This window comes from Corythoichthys intestinalis, chromosome 8, assembly GCF_030265065.1.
Source record: "Corythoichthys intestinalis isolate RoL2023-P3 chromosome 8, ASM3026506v1, whole genome shotgun sequence".
Taxonomy (NCBI): Eukaryota; Metazoa; Chordata; class Actinopteri; order Syngnathiformes; family Syngnathidae; genus Corythoichthys; species Corythoichthys intestinalis.
In genome coordinates, this window is record NC_080402.1 from 5,015,111 (window position 1) to 5,038,229 (window position 23,119).

General features: G+C 37.0%; 1 protein-coding gene across 10 annotated transcripts in view; it reads right to left on the reverse strand.

Moving 5' to 3' along the window:
* inpp4b (inositol polyphosphate-4-phosphatase type II B) overlaps window positions 1-23,119 on the reverse strand; it is a 501,746-nt gene that overhangs the window by 71,906 nt on the left and 406,721 nt on the right. For all 10 annotated transcript variants that reach the window (XM_057844280.1, XM_057844279.1, XM_057844282.1 and 7 more), the window contains 3 exons: window positions 19,238-19,368; window positions 6,630-6,734; window positions 2,450-2,558 (listed from right to left, as the gene is read on the reverse strand). In XM_057844280.1, the coding sequence (XP_057700263.1) occupies window positions 2,450-2,558; window positions 6,630-6,734; window positions 19,238-19,368 (345 nt within the window). The remainder of the gene's footprint in view (window positions 1-2,449; window positions 2,559-6,629; window positions 6,735-19,237; window positions 19,369-23,119) is intronic.

Consider the following 23,119-nt stretch of genomic DNA (forward strand, 5'->3'; position numbering starts at 1 on the left):
ATTCTGAGTTTATTATTATGAATTTATTTTTTACTTTCTTACTGTTGGGCTAGCATTATACATGTTTTATTAATTTCATAAATGTAGCACTATTTTGGTCTTTGAGAGCCAGAGGTTTATTCAACTATTGTCTACTAGGGTTTAGTAGACTATTCACTTTGTACTAGTCTTTTTCCTATTTTGCAAAGGTAAGCAACAGCCTGACAAAGCCTTGATAGCAACGATTTCACATCCAATTATGTAGCTCTTTGGGAAAAAAAGAAAGAAAGAAAAAAAAAATTATATATATATATATATATACATATATATATATATATATATATATATAAACGGGGTGGTATTGGTATGGTATCGGTATCGGCCGATACTGCACAGCCAGGTATCGGTATCGGTATCAAGGCCAAAAAATGGTATCGGTGCAACACTAGTTTGCATGCTATCCTCTTTAAAATATGAAAACCAATAAATGTTTGGGTGGTTTTAGTTAAGGCAGACACTGTATTTTCATCTGTGTGATTTTGAAAAGATCAGATCACATTTGATCTGATTTAATGCAGAAATTCCAAAAGGCTCAGATACTTTTTCATACCACTTTATAGACTAGATGCATTCTTACATGATTTAAGCATTAAAGCCCACTAGGGCTGCAGCTATCGAATATTTTAGTAATCGAGTAATCGAATAAAAATTCTATCGAGTAATCGGATAAAAAAGACATTTAATCCAATATTGAACCATTTTCAGTCAATCAATGTCTTTATTTTCAATGTACATTGTTGAAAACAGCCAACAATTGCATCTAAGATGTGACTAGAAAAAAAAATCACTGCTTTCCCTCAAAAAACTTCTAGATCTTATTAAAAAAAAACATATTTCTTACCTAAAAATGTAATTACGCTTGATAACACACATCATTTGAAAGCTACGTTTTTCCCACGTGTTTCAATTTAATTTCCATTTGTGTCAAGCTATTTTTAAGTTTTAGTTAAGTTTTAAAGTAGTCTAAACTGTAAGTAGTGATAGGATTTGGAGTTTTTGCAGTGTTCAAAATAAATGTATGATACCTGCTGTATTGGAGCACATTTATTCAGTCATGACTACTGAGCTAAAACTGACAGTTAGCTTTATTATGTTTTACTTTTACACCCTCATCACTCTACAGCGCTGTGTTTTTACAGATTAAATAAAGCCTGTATGTAAGACACGTTAGACACGCATCGACAGTAGTCATAATCAAGAGAAACCTAGCCCTCCGAAGGGCTAACGTTACGTTAGTGATTGACAGCAACGTTATACAGTATTTATTAGCGATGAGAAGTCTACTGCTTAAAGATGGCGGCTGTTTACTAACGCTGCCCAGACGCGGCCGAGTCTGGCATTTCGCATCTAGTCTTAAATGCATGCGATATCTATGAGACGCATCGGACACTGCCAGCTACCAAACTAGCATCATGCGGGCGTAGTTTTTAGCAACGTCGGCGTAGTTTGTAGCGGCTGTCGGCTGCGCTAATTTTTTTTTTTTTTTTTTTTAAATTGCTTCTTCCTCTATGCACGGGATGTCAGCGCGTTGTCCCATATTAAAAGTAGTCCAGGTAAAACATGATGCTTAGAGCTGGCAAAATTCAACGATTCCTCGAGGTGAATGAAATTACTCCGGATCAGTTTTTAAACTCGAGTTGCTCGAGGATTCGTTTCAGCTCTAAAGCCCACAAATAGTCTCGTCAAATCGCTTCACTGACCCAGTCACTTTACCATGAGTAGCCACTAGCCACTTTGTGGCGCTCATGAGGCAGGAAGTATCAAATGCTGCATAAAAAGTGTAAGCAGAAGAACTGACTAATGATTAATGAAACAACTGGAACAGTAACCGTCGAAAAATTAGCACACAACAAAAGTTTGAATGTTATTTACATTTGTAGTGCTGCAATGCATGCTGGGAGGCATGAGGCATGTCGGACGACAAAAGTGTTGGCGGCAGCAGATGTTGTCTGTCTTTCCCAAGGGACCAGTGATAGCCAAATGAAGCTTCAATGAAGCAATTGGCTGCAAAGCTTTATTGTGGTTGATGTTGATTTACTTTGCACACATTTTCCTGAGTCATTTACTAGCACATTTTAGATAAGATTCATGTTAATTTTAGGGCATTCATTGTCTATTGGTCACTTCCTGTTCATTTTGCGGCATTGCTGAGTCACTTACTGTTCATATCGGGTACTATTTTTCAGATATTTGTATTTCGTGACTGAGCGTTGCTTTCCAGTTCAAATCAATTGGATATTTATTGATCAATAGCAGCTATAAAGTAGTCATCAGATACAAAAGTATTTTAAAAAGTCTTGTTTTTAAAGTGAGCGGAATTCCAAACATGAGTCGGTCTCTAGAACTTTTAAAGGACAAATTCTGTTTTGAAAAAGGGGAAAAAAGGGAATAAAGAACATATTTTTCGTACCTTTTCTTTTCAGCTTCATATCTGCTGAGGAGCCGCTGCAGACCGCCGCCTTTGAAGCCCTGGAAGTGTGCGGCGGGGGCGCCCGCTGTCACAATGTCGTATGAAGCGTCTGTAAAAACAAGAAGTCAATACTCACTTAACTTTACTCTTCTTTGTGTGTACAGTATACTCAAGTGACTGTTATTGACAGCAATAGACATCGACTCTGCTTTGACTGGGAGCATTCCCATGAATTGTAAAAATAAATAATAATACCGTATTGACCTGAATATAAGACGGCCCTAATTATAAGACGACCCCCTCTTTTTCAAGACTCAAGTTTGAAAAAAGACTTTTTGAACACCAAAATAATTTTTATAGAGAAAATAATTACAGTACATCTGAAACAAATGATTATAACAATATATTTGAGAGAAAAAGCATGTTATTTTGCCTCATTCAAATCTTAATATCTGAACATTTAAATATGGAAACTAAAGTGCAATCACATTCGTAAATGAATGGCTTCTGGTTTTTGAAATGTAAACAAACCAATCTATTGTGATAAAACAAGAAAATTGCAATAACTGCATTAACCATCAAAGTGAAGTCTAACAGTAACTGTAGTCTTGAAACAAATCTGAATAAGGAAAAACATTGCAATAAAATAATGCAAACTGGTTAAACTAGTAGCTGAGAGCTGTCATGACAGAACATCGCTTCAATGATATCTGGCGCCATCTAGCGTCGTGAATGGGGAGAGTAGCTGAGATCTGTCATAAGAGAACATTGCTTCAATGATATCTGGCGCCATCTAGCGTCGTGAATGGGTATAATTTCTAGACCGCGAATATAAGACCACCCCCTCTTTTTCAATCTTTTTTCAATGCAAAAAAACACTGTCTTATATTCGGGCCAATACGGTAATAATAATAATAAGTGCTGCAACGATTAATCGATTAGCTCCAGTATTCGATTAGAAAAAAATATTCGAATTAAATTTTATTGCTTCGAGTATTCGTTTAATTAAAGTGGCGTTGTAATGGTTTATTTGAAAGTGTTTGCATTTAGTTTTATTGATTAAGGTGGATACACTGCCCTCTGGTCTGCCTCATTTCACATGGCTGAATCCAACTGCTCCCTGTTAAGACCAACGTAAGTTTTTGTTTGAGCTAATGTTTTTTAATGCATTCATTTAGTTTATAGATACTGTATATTTAGCCGTTTTTTTTGTGGGAATATATGTCTGAACCATTTTTTAAGAGCATTGTAAAAAAAAAAAAATTTAAAAAAAATTAATAAATAACCGTTAGCATTTTATAGCATTTAAGCATTTAATTGTTCTTTTGTTGTACTGTATATAGATCTTTTTTTGTTTTTTTATACCGTTTGAGGCTAAGCTCAGGTATTTTAATTTTTCATGTTCCTTATCCGATTACTCGATTATTCGCTCTAACTAGTTCATCGATTAATCGACTACTAAAATAATCGATAGCTGCAGCCTTAATAATAATTATAATAAAAATAAAATAAAACTAGAAAATGCAATTTCTGGAGAAATTGTGACAGTAGCTTTGTTTTGGCGGGTAAAGCCCCTGGCGTCACTTCCTGTTGATATCGGGTCACTTCCTGTTGATATGGAGGCATTCGGGGGATCACTTCCTGTTGATTTCAGGGCGTTTCAGGGTTACTTCCTGTTGATTTTGAGTCCCTTGCTATTCATTTGAGGACATTCTTGAGTCACTTCCTTTTCAGACACCCACAATCAACAGGAAGTGACGTGTTAAATGCCCCAATATCAACAGGTATTGCCCTGTAAACGCCCCCCAAATCAATGGGAAATGAAGTGAAATGCCCATAAAATTTAATCATTGCCTGGCATTGGTTGCCACTGACGGCCATAGACATCCAATCCATTTGAAGCGGGAGGGATGGCAGTGAGTGAACGACATATACACTTCCAGCTCATTTTAGGGCATCTATTAAAAGACGATACTGCTCATTCATTAATTTTCCGAGCCTCTTATTCTTACGAGGATGCTGGAGCCAATCCCAGATAACTATGGGCAGTAGGCGGGGTACACCCTGAATCAGTTGCCAGTAAATCGCAGGGAACAAGGAGCCGAACAACAACCATTCGCGCCTTGGGACAAGTTAGAGTGTTCACTCAGCTTACAATGCATGTTTTTGGGATGTGGGAGGAAACCGGAATACCCGGAGAAAACCCACGCAAGCACGAGGAGAACATGCAAACTCCACACAGGAAGGCAGGAGCCCAGGATTGAACCCTTAATCTCAGAACTGTGAGGCGGACTCAGGCGCCACCGTGCCGACAATAGTGCTACAAGGATAAAATTTAGTAATGACAAATCACACTTGTCCAAAGCTACAGTAAGGCTAATATCTAGTTTCTAAAGCAATCTGATGACTGACACACAGTACATTATGGGGTTGCAATTTATTTTGATTGAAAATGCCATATACAACAACAACAACCAAAAACAACAACAAACAAACAAAAAAAAATGCCACATGTCAAATGACAAATCCATTTTGCCACATACCCAAAAAAAATGCCAGCTGCCCAAAAAATTGCCACATGTCAAAATCCATTTTGCTAAATACCAAAAAAAAAAAAAGCCACATGGCAAAATCAATTTTGGCACATACCAAAATATGCCACATGGCAAAATCAATTTTGCCACATACCAAAAAAAAAAAAGATGCTACATGATGAAATCGATTTTGCCCCCCCCCCCAAATGCTACATGGCAAAAAAACGCCACATGCCAAAATCAATTTTTCCCCATACCAAAAAAAAAATAATTTTTTTAAAATTGCCAGATTCTAAAAAAATGCCACGCACCAAAATCCATTTTGTTAAATACAAAAAAAAGGCCACATGGCAAAATCAATTTTGCTACATACCAAAAAAAGATGCCACATGGCAAAATCAATTTTTCCACATACCAAAAAAATGCCACATGGCAAAATCAATTTTGCCACATACCAAAAAAATACCCAATGCCAAAATCCATTTTGCCACATACAGAAAAAATGCAACATGCCAAAAAAATGCCACACGCCAAAATCCATTTTGCCACATCAAAAAAAAATGCCACATACAAAAAAAAAAAAAAACTGATTTTGAAAAAAACATTGATTTTGCCACATACCCCCCAAAAATACCACATGGCATAAAAAATGCCACATGGCAAAATCAATTTTGCCACATACCAAAAAAAAAAAAAAGTTGCCACAGACCCCCCCCCCCAAAAAAATGCCACATGCCAAAATCCATTTTTCCGCAGACCAAAAAATGCCACTTGCCAAAAAAAAGGCCACATACCCAAAAAATTCCACATGGTAAAAAAACATGCCACATACCAAAAAAATACCACATGTCTAAATCCATTTTGCCACATACAAAAAAATAAATGCCACATGCCAAAAAAATGCCACATGCCAAAATCCATTTTTGCCACATACCAGAAAAATGCCACATGGCAAAATCAATTTTGCCACATACCAAATACCACTTTTCGTCCTTGGCCCTGCTGGAGATGATTTTCCATAGTCATACTGTTATGTATTTTATACAAACCTTGACAAGTGATACGCCTAATAAATGTCTGCCTCCAATAAATACTAGTCTGTTAGACTGGAATAAGAACTTTTATAAAGGTGGTTTAAAATGTTGGAGCAAGCAAACAGTCAAAACGAGCAGTCAAACTCATTTGAAATCTTTTTCAGACTTTTTTCTTCTTCACTCGCGATCATTAGCTAGCAGTCGAAATGGATTGGTGATGTCTATCAACATCTATCGCTTTCCCACCCAACACCTCCAGCGCTTGTCCAGAACACACTGTTGTACTTTGACAAGTATGGTTTTGCGGGTTGCTCTGTGACTTTCCTCCAACCCACTTCCATTAATCATCCCCATGTGTCGCGTGGCACTTGTTTCCCCGCCACACTTGTCCTCCCCTGTGGGCTTTCCGCAAGTCCGACTGACTGCTAATTGCTTCTCGCGAGGCAAAGAAAGTACAGTGTCCTGCGCCGTCGACGTCTCGCTATAAAACCGATTGTAAGTCCACATAAAAAAGCACCTGCCGATTCGCAGGCGTAGCGACGTGATGCTTTCGAAGCTAGCGCAAAGTCAATAAAGCGACTCGTGAATAAACAGGAGCGAGGCGGGACCGACCTGTCTTTCTGGGGCACGTCACTCTCATCCTCTGAGTGTGTAGGTTGATTGGGAGGAACTCCAGGGATTTCTGAGCTTTGCAGCAACTCGGCTTGAAAGACGGACCTGAAAAAAATGCAAACAATGTCGAGGAATTAGCATGGACGCACGGTAACAACGCTAAACCCATTGTCGCCACTGATAAAAATACATGTTCAATTTATTGAAATTGGAAGGATTGGTTTTGAAGTAATCTTTTATGGTAGACAATGAGTTGGACTAGAAATACTGACAAAAAGTTTTTAAAAATTTGCATAAACACACACATATTGAACAAAAAATGCACAAATTATGTTTATTAGCCACTTCCTGGTCAAAACAAATTGGACAACTAGCATCGCTAGCGAAAAAGGGCTAGCGTAAAGAAACTAGCATGAAGAAGCTAGCATAAGAACGTTAGCCTGAAGAAGCTAGTGTAAAGAAGTCACGTCGTGAATGGCAGCCAATGAGTGGAAATGGAAATATTGACATCAATGTAGAAAAGTATTTGCATAAAAAAATACGCTTGCATTTGATCAAAAATGCACAAAGAATGCTCATTTGCCCCCTCACAGTCAAAATGAATCGGGCATCTGGTCCCGTCAATGACAGTCAATGAAACTAGCCAAAAAAGCTACTGTGAAGAAGCGAGTGTAAAGAAGCTAGCACAAAGAGGCTGATGAGCTGATCATTTGATTCAGGTGTTTTAACACTAGAGGTTCCAGAGAATTCTGGTACTCCTACTAGTCCCAAACAATGGCCGATATGGCCTCTCCCCCGGAAAACCCAGAGGTGGCAAAAATGACCCAAGTGCTTTCGAATTGGCAAGTCGTTGTCGGACAGACAACAGCCGTTCATATGGAAATGCAACCACTAGACATACATTAACTTCAGACACAATGACCACAATCCATACTCCATGCCCCTGATTCAGTCCTTCTAAACTATAGACACAATTCCTGTTTTACACTCAAATTGCAGTTGTAAAACGCTTTTTTTTTCTTCTTCAAAACAATGCACACATTTGGGCCATTCTTTCTGTTGTTATGTGTGGAGACTAGGAGAAGTGAATTAAAAAATGTGTGAAAAGTGTCAAACTTCATGAATAAATGTAATTAAATAAATGTAGCTTAACTTGAACTGACAAAAACTATCACATGAGTCACAGAGGAGAGGCCAAATCGGCCATTGCTAAGGAATATTAGGAGTGTTTGTCTTGGGAAAGGCCAAGTCAGCCTCTGCTGGGTTTTCTAGTGTTAAAGGAGGGAGACATGGAAAACAATTTGAATAGGGGCCCTCGAGGATCGGAGTTGGCTACCCCTGAGCTAGCAGAAAGAAGACAACGAAAAAACCTAGCCGAAGGAAGGTAACGAAAACAAGCTAGCGCAAGCTAGTCAAATGGCCAATGTTTTTTAAGCATGGGAACTTAGCGCAAATCCGGGAGATGTTTAAGAATATGTTTATGAAACAACCTATGTGTATTATTGTTGGCACTTGGTAGTGACGTGTTTTAGGAGTACAATCATTATTGCTTTGTTATGATGCGCCCCGTCTGGCATGCCGCGGACCGATAGAATCGCCTGAGTCAGCACATTAGAATGCAGCGCATCAATAAAAGGCTAATATGAACCAAGACGAAAGCTGCGTTTGCCACATCAAGGCCCATCTGCCGGCCCAGGTGCGTAGACAGCAGGCCCCCGTGCCGATGCGGGCTGACATCTGTCCCGCACTTACTACTTTTATGCCATTTCTTTGCTTTTTTCTGATTGGGCCCCCCTCCGAGTTTGAGGAGCTGGGTGGAAAAAGAGTCACTTTTAAGTGACGCTTGACAGGCGAGCGGGGGGTTTTCTTCTTTTCCTCTCTCGTCTTCTTCGCGCTCCCGCTGCGCGAGATGTGTGAACACGTCTGACTTTGTAGAACACGGGGGGAAAAAAATCATTTTACCTCATATAACACGGCTTCACGACTCCACTCCAGTTCAAGACAGAATCATTAAATTTGTTCGGCGTGTGAGGTATCATGTGGAGTTGCTGGTTTAATAAATTCCAATTAGCAAAGTTCAAAAGAATCTTAAGGGTCGCCTGATTTTAAAAAAAAATCACTTAATTTATTAAAAAAATATTAATAAATCTAAAATATATGACATTGATGAATTAAAAAAACAAAACATGACTGAAGGGGCCCTCGCAGTTTGGAGCAACTCGGACGTCACACATGTCGAGGTGTTGGCCGACGGTCCCCTCACGTCATCTCTTGAGAACCTAACCTGCTCGAAATTCACCTCTTTTTTTAGGGATTACAAATACATTCACACACCTAGGAGAAAAAACCCCTATTGAAGAGGGTCCTACAAAAAATGAGGCACTACTGAGCTGTGCAGCCACGCCCTTATTCGAAACCAAAATTAATCTTCTAATTGGGCCAACCCGACCTAATGTGCCAAATTTCGAGGTTTTATAAGCTGAAGTCCCTGAAGAAATCTATTCCTTTTAATGGCAAACAAAGGGTCATCATGGCAACAGACAGAGACATGTGGACATGGGCCTTAACCCTTTAACACCGAACGGGTCGGCAGCGACGCGTTTACACATATCGTCTTTGAAGCTTCGTCACGCTGTAATTACGTCACCCACGTGCCGCTGGTTGGTCTCATTTGAAAGTGCGGAAGTTGATGTCCACACCAGTTTTTATTTGAAGTCAATCGACCAAGAAAAGTGGGAAATAATGTCATTTGAGTTTTATAGTTTTATTGCACTCATAAGTATGCATTAAAACGCTGCATGGACCACGTATCTATCTCCATATTTCCATCATTTCTTGTCCTTTTTCAAAACCGAAAGCAGCACGAAAGACTACATATCCCAAGAGCCGTTGTGATGTCAAGAAGGACGAACCGAATGTGATAATTTTTTAATAAATTTCCGAGCGAGGCGCCAATAAATGAAAGGGAAGCATGCGAAGCAAGCAACGGCCGGTTGGTTTGAGCGAGCGACTTTGAAACGTGCAGAATGAATCTAAAACTACATTTAGCGCAAGCTAATGCATTATTTCATTAACTCAAGGAAGAAGATGAGTTGTATTTGTCGTTGTTTTCTTTGGATGAGTCGCGTATCGGCGAGTAGAAGTGACAGCAGCGCGCAAACGGCGAAAGAGTAGGCTGTGTGACGTTGTGTGTGACGCAGCTCCGTGACCTGTTCAAGAAGAAGCTTTATTGACTGCGCAAAAAACAAACAAAAAAAAAAAACTATTGGGTCGCATGCCTGAAAAAATTGAATTGAACTGAACTACTTGTCAATATTTTTGAAAATACTTTTTTTCAATGTTATATATATTTTTCCTTCACTATAATCTTTTCAATGTTTATGTAGATGTGTGTTCGAGAAGCTTGATTGCATGTACGTATGTACTTTTAATAAGGTGATGGGTACAACACCTAACTTCACAAAGAGATATCCTCCAAACCCTTTTTGTGTTAGATTATATAATATTTTTTCTCACTATTTTGCACTGTATATAACCTGTTTTGACCATAGTATGTGTAAAGGCAAAAAACGCCTATGACCATACCTGCTGTTTGTGTTGAATTGTCAAACATAAAACTATTCAGTTTTATTTTTTTTCTATTGAATGTTTATTCTATCAAGTTGAATAAATATGATCAAGCTTCAAAACGGTTGGTTGAGCATGTTTGGTGGTAAATGGGACATCACCATTACAAATTTTGAAAAAGGATTTTGGGATTTTTTTGTCTTTTTGGGTCCAAAATGTGGATTATAATTGGTCAGTAAAGAAAACAACAGTTTGGACATGAAGTTCAACGTGGCCTGAAAAAAGGGACTTAACTTGGCCATTGTAAACATTTTTTTCTTTGAAATATAAAGGCAACATCAAATGCATGCAAATTCGGCCAAAATAGGCTGAGTTATTAAAGGGTTAAAATGTAGTATTACAAAAGGTCTTGTAACTACAATGACCAACCTGAAAAGAACTGGACAATTATAAGTCAAATGAGTGACTTTCTTTTGCCACTAGTTGGCGCTGTAGGGTTTATGCGAATGACCCCGACAGCACCCTTCAGAGTAGGACTCTCTACAAGCACATAGGTTTGGTCCAGATATGTTGTATGCCTGCCAAGTTATGACTGTTCAAAATTTGTGGCGAGACAAAATGGTGACGGATATTTTCACTTTACCCTCTTCTGCAATGCAACCTCGATATTTTTCATCAGGCACCTGAACACATTTGTTAAGGCTCCCCTGATGCAGGTTTGAGGTTAATTTATTTTTTTTCCCCTTTTGAGAAGGGGCCTGTCTAGATAAAAAAGTGTTTCCTATTCCCAGCAGTGGCGCCAGGCCTAATGGGTAGCATTTCATTGCAGTCGTGTTCAGCCTGGGATACCTCTCATACATACAGTGGTATGAAAAAGTATCTGAACCTTTTGGAATTTCACATATTTCTGCATAAAATCACCATCAAATGTCATCTGATCTTTATCAAAATCACACAGATGAAAAAACAGTGTCTGCTTTAACTAAAACCACCCAAACATTTATAGGTTTTCATATTTTAATGAGGATTGCATGCAAATAATGACAGATGGGGGAAAAATACCGTACTGGCCCGAATATAAAACGGTGCTTTTTGCATTGAAATAAGAATGATAAAGAGGGGGACGTCTTATACTCGCGGTCTAGACATCATACCCATTCACAACGCTAGATGGCGCCAGATATCATTGAAGCGATGTTCTGTCAGATTTGTTTCAAGACTGCAGTTACAGTTAGACTTCACTTTGATGGTTAATGCCGTTATTGCACTTTTGTTGTTTTATCACAATAGATTGGTTTATTTACATTTAAAAAACCAGAAGCCATTCATTTACGAATGTGATTCCACTTTAGTTTACATATTTAAATGTTCAGATATTAGATTTGAATGAGGCAAAATAACATGCTTTTTCTCTCAAATCTATTGTTACACCCATTTGTTTCGGATGTACTGTAATTATTTTCTGTATAAAAATTTATTTGGTGTTTAAAAAGTCTTTTTTCAAACTTGAGTCTTGAAAAAGAGGGGGTCGACTTTATAATCAGGGTCATCTTATATTCGGGCCAATACGGTAAGTAAGTGAACCTTCTGCCTAAGGAGACTTAAAGAGCAATTGAAACCTATTTTCACCAAACAATTTAAGTCAGGTGTGTCCCCAATCACGGATGAGTGGTTTAAAGCTGCCTTGCCCACTATAAAACACACACCTGGTAAAAACTGTCTGATGTGCATCATAGCTTGGTTAAAAGATCTGTCTGAAGACCTGCGATCAACTGTTGTTGATTTGTATACAGCTGGGAATAATTTCCCAGCTTTATACAAATAAACAATGGGTTTGTATCCTTACAAGACCATCTCTAAAAGTCTGGATGTTCATCAATCGACAGTCAGAGAAGTTGTCTAAAAATGGAGAGAGTTTGGCACTGTTGCTTCTCTCCTAAGGAGTGGCCGTCCACCAAAGATGATCCAATATCTCTGTGCACACATCAACTATATTATATACTATAAAAAAAATACTACCATATATATATATATATATATATATATATATATATATATATATATATATATATATATATATAAGGGGGGGACAAACCTATATATGTTTGTGCAGTTTTACATCAAGCAGACACTGCTTTTTCCATCTGTGTGATTTTGACAAAGATCAGATGGCATTTGATGGTGATTTTATGCAAAAATGTGAGAAGTTCCAAAAGGTTCAGATACTTTTTCATACCACTGTACATGCCAGATATGAAAAAGACTGAACTTTGTATTAGGGAGTTATTTGTCATTGACTGAATTTAGCGTCGGTCGACTTCAGCACTCTGCCAAGGTCAGGCCCGTGAATGAAAACCCACCATTCTGATAACTTGCGATCTCATAGGTTCTCGCACCACTCGGTGCTCGAGCTCTAATAAATACTAATTAAAGAATAATTACAGTTAAGAAATACTTATAATTTATCCCTATGTTGTAATATTTTTCTCAGTTTTTCTGTGTATGTTCCATGATGTACGATAGTACTTTTTTTTTTTTTATAACTTTTTTATGAAAAGAAAAATCCCTGATTTCTGTCCTGTTATATTATCAAATTTTAATACTAGTGCCGTCAAGCGGTCAAAAGATGAATTGCATGCAGTCCATAGTTAACCTGTGAGAAATATATTTTTTAATGCAAAAAGTATTATATATTTGAAGTTTAAAATATCTATCGCCGTCAACAAGTAAAAAATATACTTTAATAATTTCTGAATTGTATTAAAAAAAACACACAAAAAAACAAACAATCAAAACGCTGACAAAGGGAACCGTTAGTTTCATCTCAATGATTTTTATTCTGCTCTGTTCCACCTTAATGACTTATTAAAGTTTTTCCTTTCATCCCTCTGCTGATGAGCAATGAAAACTACCAACGTGCGCCCGGGGCGCCGACAAAGGCCCCCGCGGGCAAACGCGTCACGGCCTCGTTCTTTTCCGCTTCCTGACAGAGGTCGCACGCGTGGCCCGCCTCCGCGTTTGCCAACTAGCCAATGCGACGACGGCGACGTTGCTAGACAACACGCGTGGGCGAGCTGCTGCACATTAATTATTGATAGCTAACGTGATTACATGCAAAGCGGAGTCAACACGAGAATGACATCGGAGGCAATAAGAAGAGGATTAGCGCAATGATAAGAACCTCGTTGGAAGTATGACAGCTTGTTTGTATTTCGGTCCTGCAATTTGGGCGGGAACATTTTACACGCCCTTGTTAAATACAGTGGGGCAAATAAGTATTTAGTCAACCACTAATTGTGCAAGTTCTCCCACTTGAAAATATTAGAGAGGCCTGTAACTGTCAAAATGGGTTCACCTCAACCATGAGAGACAGAACATGAAAAAAACCCAGAAAACATTATTGTTTGATTTTACGGATTTTACAGATCTTAAAAACCGTTAGCTTACCATGACACTTAGCATATCATTGTCCTACAGAGGGGTTAATTTAAGATTCTGTTGTGTTGTGATGTTGCGCAGTACAAAACATTCCTTTTAAAAAATATATATATATTTTGACATTATCATTGAATATCTGGATTATTTTGTCGTTTGCTGACCTTAAATATGAAGAATAAAAGTAGATAAATCTTCAAAACCGTTAGCTTTCCGCGACAGATAGCATATCATTCTCCTACAGAGGTGTTAACTTAAGATTCTGTTGTGTTGTGATGTTGCACAGTACAAAATATTCCTTTAAAAAAAATATATATATATATATTTGACAATATCATTGAACATACTGTTTATTTTGTTGCTCCACAGACCTTAAAAATGTACAATAAAATTGAACAAATCTTAAAAAACGTTAGCTGACCATGACAGCTAGCATATCACTCGCCTACAGAGGTGGTAACTTCCAATTCTGTTGTGTCGCCATATTGCGTAGTAAAAAAACATTCCAATTTAAATTTTTTTTTGACATAACGTTGTAACTATTGATTATTTTGTTGTTTGTAGACCTTAAAAATAAGGAATAAAAGTAAATCTTAAAAACCGTTAAGCTTCCCACGACAGCTAGCATATCATTCTCGAACAGAGGTGTTAGCTTCCGATTATGTTGTGTTGCAATGTTGCGTAGTCCAAAACATCCCTATTTTTTTAATTTATTTAATTTTGACTACCGTTGTAAATCCTGATTACCTTTTTTGTTTGTAGACCTTAAAAATGAAGAATAAAAGTAAAAATAAATCTTAAAACCGTCAAGCTTTCCATGACAGCTAGCATATCATTCTTCAATGGAAGTGTTAGCTTCCGATTCTGTTGTTTTGTGATGTTGCGTAGTACAAAACATTCCTATCTTTTAATTTATTTTGACAATATCATTGTACATCTTGGTTATTTTGTTGTTTTTAGACGTTAAATGTGAAGAATATAAGTAAATAAATATTTTAAAAACCGTTACCTTCCCACGACAGCTAGCTAACTTAAGATTCTGTTGTGTTGTGATGTTATGCAGTAAAAAAAAAAAGAAAACATCCTTTTTTCTGTTGTTTGAATTTATTTTGACTATATCATTATACATCTCCATTATTTTGTTTTTGGAGACCTTAAAAATGAAGAATGCACGTTAATAAATCTTAAAATCCGTTGGCTTCCCACGACAGCTAGCATATAATTTCCTACAGAGGTTTTAAGATTCTGTCGTGTCGCGATGTTGCGTAGTAAAAAAAAGATCCTATTTGAAAATTTATTTTGACAATACCATTGTACATCTTGATCATTTTGTTGTTTGTAGACCTTAAAAATGAAGAATAAAAGAGAATAAATCTTTATAACCGTTAGCTGACAACAACCGCTAGCATATCATTCTCTTAGGGATGTTAACTACTTACTAGTTAACCGAGAGGCGTTAACTTCCGATTTTTTGTGTTGCGATGTTGCTTAGTAAAAAACATTCCTATTTTTTAAATTTATTTTGACAATACTATTGTACTTGATTATTTTGTTTTTGTAGACCCTAAAAATGAAGAATAAAAGTAAATTAATCTTGAAAACAGTTACCGTCCCATGACAGTTAGCATTTCTTTTTACAACTTTACATATTATTTTGTTGCTCCATAGACCTTAAAAATGAAGAAAACAATTAAATAAATCTTAAAAACTGTTAGCTTCCTACAACAGCTAGCATATCATTCTCCAACAGATGTATTAGCTTCCGATTTTGTTGTTTTGTGATGTTGCGCAGTACAAAACACTCCTATCTTTTAATTTATTTGTTTGTAGCTGTTACATATGAAGAATATAAATAAATATTTCAAAAACGTTAACTTCCCTCAACAGCTAGCTAACTTAAGATTCTGTTGTGTTGTGATGTTGCACAGTAAAAAAAAAATCCTATTTTTAAATTTATTTTGACAATACCATTGTAATCTTCATTATTTTGTTTTTTGTAGACCTTCAAAAATAAGAATAAAAGTAAATAAATCTTACAAACAGTTAGCTTCCCACGACGGCTAACATATCAATCTTCTTACAAAGGTGTTAGCTTCCCATTCTGTTGCGTAGTCCAACACATTCCTATTTTTTAAATTTAGTCGTGACAATATTATTATACATCTCGATTATTTTGTTGTTTGTAGACCTTAAAAATGAAGAATATGAGTAAATAAATCTTAAAAACCTTTAGCGTCCCACGACAGCTAGCATATCATTTCCTACAGAGGTGTTAACTTAAGATTCTGTCGTGTCGTGATATTGCCAAGTAAAAAAAAAAAAAAAAATCCTATTTTTAAAATTTATTTTGACTACCATTGTACATCTTGATCATTTTGTTGTTTGTAGACCTTAAAAATGAAGAATGAAAGAGAATAAATCTTTAAAACCGTTAGCTAACAACAACCGCTAGCATATCATCCTCCTAGAGATGTTAACTAGTTAACCTAGAGGTGCTAACTTCAGATTCTGTTGTGTGGCGATTTTGCGTGGTCAAAAAACAGTCATATTTTTTAATTTATTTTGAAAATACCATTGTACATCTTGATCATTTTGTTGTTTGTAGACCTCAAAAATGAAGAATAAAAGAGAATAAATCTTTAAAACTGTTAGCTAACAACAACCGCTAGCATATCACCCTGCTAGAGATGTTAACTAGTTAACCTAGAAGTGTTAACTTCCGATTCTGTTGTGTGGCGATTTTGCGTAGTAAAAATGAAGCATAAAAGTAAATTAATCTTGAAAACCGTTAACGTCCAATGACAGTTAGCATTTCTTTTTACAACTTTACATATTATTTTGTTGCTCCATAGACCTAAAAAATGAAGAAAACAATTAAATGAATCTTAAAAACTGTTAGCTTCCCACAACAGCTAGCATATCATTCTCCAACAGATGTGTTAGCTTCCGATTTTGTTGTTTTGTGATGTTGTGCAGTACAAAACATTCCTATCTTTTAATTTATTTTGTTGTTTGTAGATGTTAAATATGAAGATTATAAGTAAATAAATATTTTAAAAACCGTTAACTTCCCTCAACAGCTAGCTTACTTAAGATTCTGTTATGTTGTGATGTTGCACAGTAAAAAAAAAAAATTGTATTTTTAAATTTATTTTGACAATAACATGGTAATCGTCATTATTTTGTTTTTTGTAGACCTTCAAAAATAAGAATAAAAGTAAATAAATCTTACAAACAGTTAGCTTCCCACGACGGCTAACATATCAATCTTCTTACAAAGGTGTTAGCTTCCCATTCTTTTGCGTAGTCCAACACATTCCTATTTTTTAAATTTAGTTGTGACAATATTATTATACATCTCGATTATTTTGTTGTTTGTAGACCTTAAAAATGAAGAATATATACAGTGCTGCTCAAAAGTTTGTGAACCCCCTCAACATTTTGGAATTTTCTATTATTTCAACCTGATTTCCTAATCAATCAATTCAGTAGTTTTTTTTTGTTTTTTTAACAGTTGTGTTGTCGAGACTAAATTAAAAAGAGTTTTCATCAACTGATGTGGTGCAAAATTGAACTGTTTGGTCACAACCAAAACCGCCATGTCTGGCGAAAAGTCAACACTGCATACCACCAAAAGAACCTTCTCCCAACAGTGAAGCATGGAGGTGGGAATGTCAAGATCTGGGCTTGCTTTGCATCCTCAGGACCTGGACAACTCCACATAGTCCAGGGAATCATGAATTCTGAGGAATATTGTCAAATCCTAGAACATAACCTGACGCCATCTGTTTTGAAGTTAAAGCTTGGCAGAAGGTGGATCATGCAACATGATAATGATCCAAAGCATTCCAGCAATACAACCAAGGAATGGCTGAAAAAGAAGAAGATTCGTGTTCTGGACTGGCCCAGTCAAAGTCCTGACCTAAATCCCATTGAAATGCTGTGGCGGGACCTGAAGCAAGCAGTTCATGCCAGACGCCCATCAAACCTCTCTCAACTGACTGCGTTCTGCAAGGAAGAATGGGCAAAAATCCCCCAAAGTAGATGTGAGAGGCTGATTAGTCACTACAGAAACCGTTTGGTTGAGGTAATCTCTGCAAAAGGAGGCGCAATATCCTATTAACTGAAGGGGTTCACATACTTTTGCACACATGATATCTGAGTTTTTCTTAAATCAACCACTTTTGTTAAATAAAGAATGACAATATAACTATTTCTTTTGTTTCAGTCCATTATTTGGAATGTCAGTATTGTGGATTTGGGTATAACTTAACATTTAATAAGGTTATTTTAGTTTTTTTTACAAAAAATCTGACCATCGCTGTGGGGTTCACAAACTTTCGAGCAGCACTGTATATATACATAGGTGTTAACTTAAGATTCTGTCGTGATGTTGCCTGGTAAAAAAAAAAAAAAAAAAATCCTATTTTTAAATTACTTTTGACAATACCATTGTACATCTTGATCATTTTGTTGTTTGTAGACTTTAAAAATGAAGAATCAAAGCTTAATAACAGTTAGCTAACAACAACCACTAGCATATTATTCTCCTGGAGATGTTAACTAGTTAACCTAGAGGTGTTAACTTCCGATTCTGTTGTGTGGCGATTTTGCGTAGTAAAAAACATTCCTATTTGTTAATTTATTTTGACAATGCCATTGTACATCTTGATCATTTTGTTGTTCGTAGACCTTAAAAATGAATAATAAAAGACAATAAATCTTTAAAACCGTTAGCTAACGACAACCGCTAGCATATCATCCTCCTAGAGATGTTAACTAGTTAACCTAGAGGTGTTAACTTCCAATTCTGTTGTGTGGCGATGTTGCTTAGTAAAAAAACATTCCTATTTTCTAATTTATTTTGACAATAACATTGTACTTGATTTTTTTTGTTTTTGTAGATGCTAAAAATGAAGAATAAAAGTAAATTAATCTTGAAAACCGTTAGCGTCCCATGACAGTTAGCATTTCTTTTGACAATTTTACATATTGATTATTTTGTTGCTTTGTCGACCTTAAAAATGAAGAATAAAATAAACTAAATAAAGCTTGGAAATCCTGATCTCTTACATCATATTCCGATTTTCTAAAAATGACGTGAAAGGCCCCGATTTCCGATCACGTGATCAAATCATGGACATCCCTAATAGGAACCAAACCAAACAAAGAACCCTTTATCATATTTCTATGGGTTGTTTAGCAACACACTTAATCACAGCAGACAACAGAGAGGTTGTCATCCGGGAGCCAAATCAATCCGCGTACCATAAGAAGCGTCAACTTTGCTCGCACTGATGATTAGTTCCACAGATGGAAAGGACAATTTCCCCACTAGTTAATTGCTAAGCTCCACAGGGGTCCTCGGTGAGCGCGGCGCTCTTGCCCGTAAGCCGCGCCGGAGGAATGGCGGCGCATTTCAATGCGAGCGCGCACACTCCCAAGGACAAATGACGATAAGAGCCGCAAAAGATAATTTACATGTAGGGCGGAAAAACATTGGAAGAAAAGGACGCTTCGTAGCCAAGGACGGCCTTTTGAAAGTCTTTTCTCTCCACGGCCTATGTGCCTGTTAGCAATAACAACAACGCACAAGTCATTCTTACCGCTAATTTTTTCCATTTCCGCCAGCGTCTCCTGGTATGATGCGATGATGCCGCCGTATCGCGCTATCACCTCCTTCCGTAGGTTGTCCCAGTGTGGAGAAAGTTCGCCTAGCTCCTTCAGATCCTGCACCCTGCGGATAAACACACATTTGTAAGGAACCCCGCGTGGTTGCTCTCGGTCGGTGTTCCGTGTCTGTGTAATCCTCGCATGGAACCCGAGAGAAGAAAACACGGTGGAAGTTCCAAGAAACTTGGCTAGGGAGCTACAAACTAAACTTTGTATCTCGGTTAAAATTAAATTTTTGAATTTTTCAATCACTGTATCTCTAAATGTTACCACATACAGTGTAGCCAGACAACAGGACTCAAGTCATAGGGACTCAAGTCAACTCAGGTCACTAATTTGATGACTTGCAACTTGTCTCGGACTTGACTCGTTTGAGCCGGAAAGGTCAGAAACTCGACTCAACTTGTGGGGCGATTACTTGAGACCCGACTCGAATTGATTCGCAAGACAATGATTTGAAGAGCTGACTCAAAAAACTTCGTACAATTCATAAATTGGCTCCCACTGGTTTATTCCCTGCAGACTATATGCTGCATCGTTTTTTTTTTTTTTTTTTAAACACAGACTTACATTGACAGTAAGGCTTAACTCAAAGATGAACCTGAGTGCTTTATGGGTGGGCTGGGGAACAGTGGTGAATAAAGGCCGAGTTATACTTCCGCGTCAGACCTGCGCCGTCAAGGAAGACCTGATTTACGACCCTGCGCCGTAACCTGACGCGGTCCTATTGATTTTTCAAACCCTAGCGAGTAGGCCTGAACGATATTGGAAAAAACTATTGCTGTGATTTTTTGGGGGGTTTGCGATATTATATTGCGATATTAAAAAAAAAATATATATATATATTAAGGCTGGGACTTTAACGCATTAATTTCGATTAATTAATTATAAAGCTTTTAACGCGTTAAAAATTTTAACGCAATTAATTGTTTCAGTTCCATTTGTCCACATGCGGAACCTTCCTAATCATGTGTTTCTGGTACGCCGGTAAATCTGACGCACACAAACAAACGCTAACAGCAGCAGTGATGGGAGGCGACATTTTATTTGGACAGTTAGGGGCTAGTTTTCCCCTATAAAACGCATCCTGATGGGACAATGGACAAGAGCATTGTTTTGTGCAAGCTGCCGACGCGGCCGCGCGCCTTCCTCGTCCCCCTCTTCCCGCCCGCCCTTTAACCAGGGCGCGGCGGCGGCGAGGGTCCCGGCGCGGTCGGCTTGGCGGTCACGGTTGCACCCGGCGGGCTGCCTCGGCCGGCGCTTGTGCAAGCAGCTATTCGATGACGAAAAGCAGACCAAAGAAGACCGATTGAAGTCTGTCGAGTATGTCGGTTTGACACGGGATCACTGGACTTTCTTGAGCAATTCTAACTATCTCGGAGTGACCGCACATACAATACAAGTCGTCAACAATGAATGGCATTTGGCGTCTTTCGTCCTGACTGTGCAAAAAGCCAACGACAGACGCTAAACAGTAAACTGTGCAGACCAGTTTTTTTTCGGTAGCTGAGTCCTGGGAGATTGAACGAAAAGTCACAACAATTGGTACGGATTGTTGAATAACTTAATGTTGAAGTGTTGCACTTTGTTATTTTCTTGCAGTTTAGTTATCAGTGTTTACATTTCACTATTTGAAAGAAAATATTTGGCAATATTTTATGCCTCATAGTTTTATCTTGTAACTACTGAAAAGTAGTTATGTATACAGTTAAAAAACAGTAACTATCTAAAGAAAAATGTTTTCAAAGAACATAAATAATCCGGGTGCCTGAAACACTTTAAACCTGAATAGCTGTATGAGCACTTTGACCAATTGTATGCTGATGACATTACATATTAACAGTAATAAATTTGTTGTTAAGCTCAAAAAGGCTTTTTTATTGAGAACACGATTTGTTTTGTCAATATATGGTTTTCAATTACAATGCGATTAATTTCGATTAATTAATTACAGACCCTGTAATTAACTCGATTAAAATTTTTAATCGAGTCCCACCACTATATATATTTTTTTTTTTAAAAGAAATTTTCACTAGAGGACTTGAATAGCTGTTTGGAAAGACTTCGGATGACTCACAATGACCAGTGTACAGTGATCCCCCGTTTTCTCGCGGTTAATGGGGACCAGAACCCGCCTCAATAAGTAAAAAACCGCGAAGTTGCGCACCCCGCCCCCCAATTTTTTGTGTGTGTGTGTGTGTGCTCAATGTATTTGTTCAGATTTAGCATTGGAAAGAGATACATATAAGGCATGTTTTTTTCTCACCTTTTCCCCAAAGAGTGATTTTAAAAATTGTGTGTGTGTATATATATATATATATATATATATATATATAAGGCTGTCAAACGATTAAAATTTTTAATCGAGTTAATTACAGCTTAAAAATTAATCGTAATTAATCGCAATTAATCGCAATTCAAACCATCTATAAAATATGCCATATTTTTCTGTAAATTATTGTTGGAATGAAAAGATAAGACACAAGACGGATATATACGTTCAACATACAGTACATAAGGACTATTTGTTTATTATAACAATAAATCAACAAGGTGGCATTAACGTTATTAACATTCTGTTAAAGCGATCCATGGATAGAAAGACTTGTAGTTCTTAAAAGAAAAATGTCAGTACAAGTTAGAGAAATTTTATATTAAAACCCCTCTTAATGTTTTCGTTTTAATAAAATTTGTAAAATTTTCAATCAAAAAATAAACTAGTATTCCGCCATTGTTGATGTCAATAATTACTTACAAAATGCTCATGGATGCTAAAGCCTATAAAATCAGTCGCACCCAAGTGCCAGCAGAGGGCGGCAAAACTCCATAAAACACAACAAGTGAGCGTTTCACTGTGTACTGTCATTTAAATCTCTCTGAGCGGGGCAGCTGCGTTAATTGCGTAAAATATTTTAACGTGATTAATTAAAAAAATGAATTACCGCGCGTTAACGCGATAATTTTGACAGCCCTAATATATATTTATATTTTCATTTTGACAGCCCTAATATGAATATATATTAGGGCTGTCAAAATTATCACGTTAACGCGCGGTAATTAATTTTTTTAATGAATCACGTTAAAATATTTGACGCAATTAACGCACATGTCCCGCTCAGACAGTATTCTGCCTTTTGGTAAGTTTTACAGCAAGGCTTTTTGTGCTGTCTAACAGCGAACTCTTGTGGTCGCTTTGCGACATGGTTTATTGTTTTCTTGCCAGTTCATTATGGCTGCACGACGTCTCGGGCTGATAATGTTGTGCTTACATGATCCTTGGACAAGATTTGTCCGTAAGTATGGTTGTTGTAAAGAATGTACATATTATGTTAGTAAGCGAAATGTTATATTTTTTGTATGAGACGCTTTTTGTTTATGTTTAGTGAACCTGTATAGCGTGCTAAGCTAAAGTTGTTGCTAATGCAATGCTTGTGTACTTTTTGTAGTTTTACGACGGTCTAAAGAGGACAATGGTTTAAGGCCTTTTTATTAATAAATCAGATGAAAAAGGAAGAAGTCTAATTATTAAGGCGTCGTTCACTAGCTGTCTAGCTTTGGAAAAAGTAGACGCTTCGGAGTGAGGACAGCATAGACAGATTTAAATGACAGTAGAGTGAAATGCCCACTACAGTCTTTATGTACCGTATGTTGAATGTATATATCCATCTTGTGTCTTATCTTTCCATTCCAACAATTTATTTTACAGAATATATATATAATTTACAGAAAAATATGGCATATTTTATAGACGGTTTGAATTGCGATTAATTGCGATTAATTACGATTAATTAATTTTTAAGCTGTAATTAACTCGA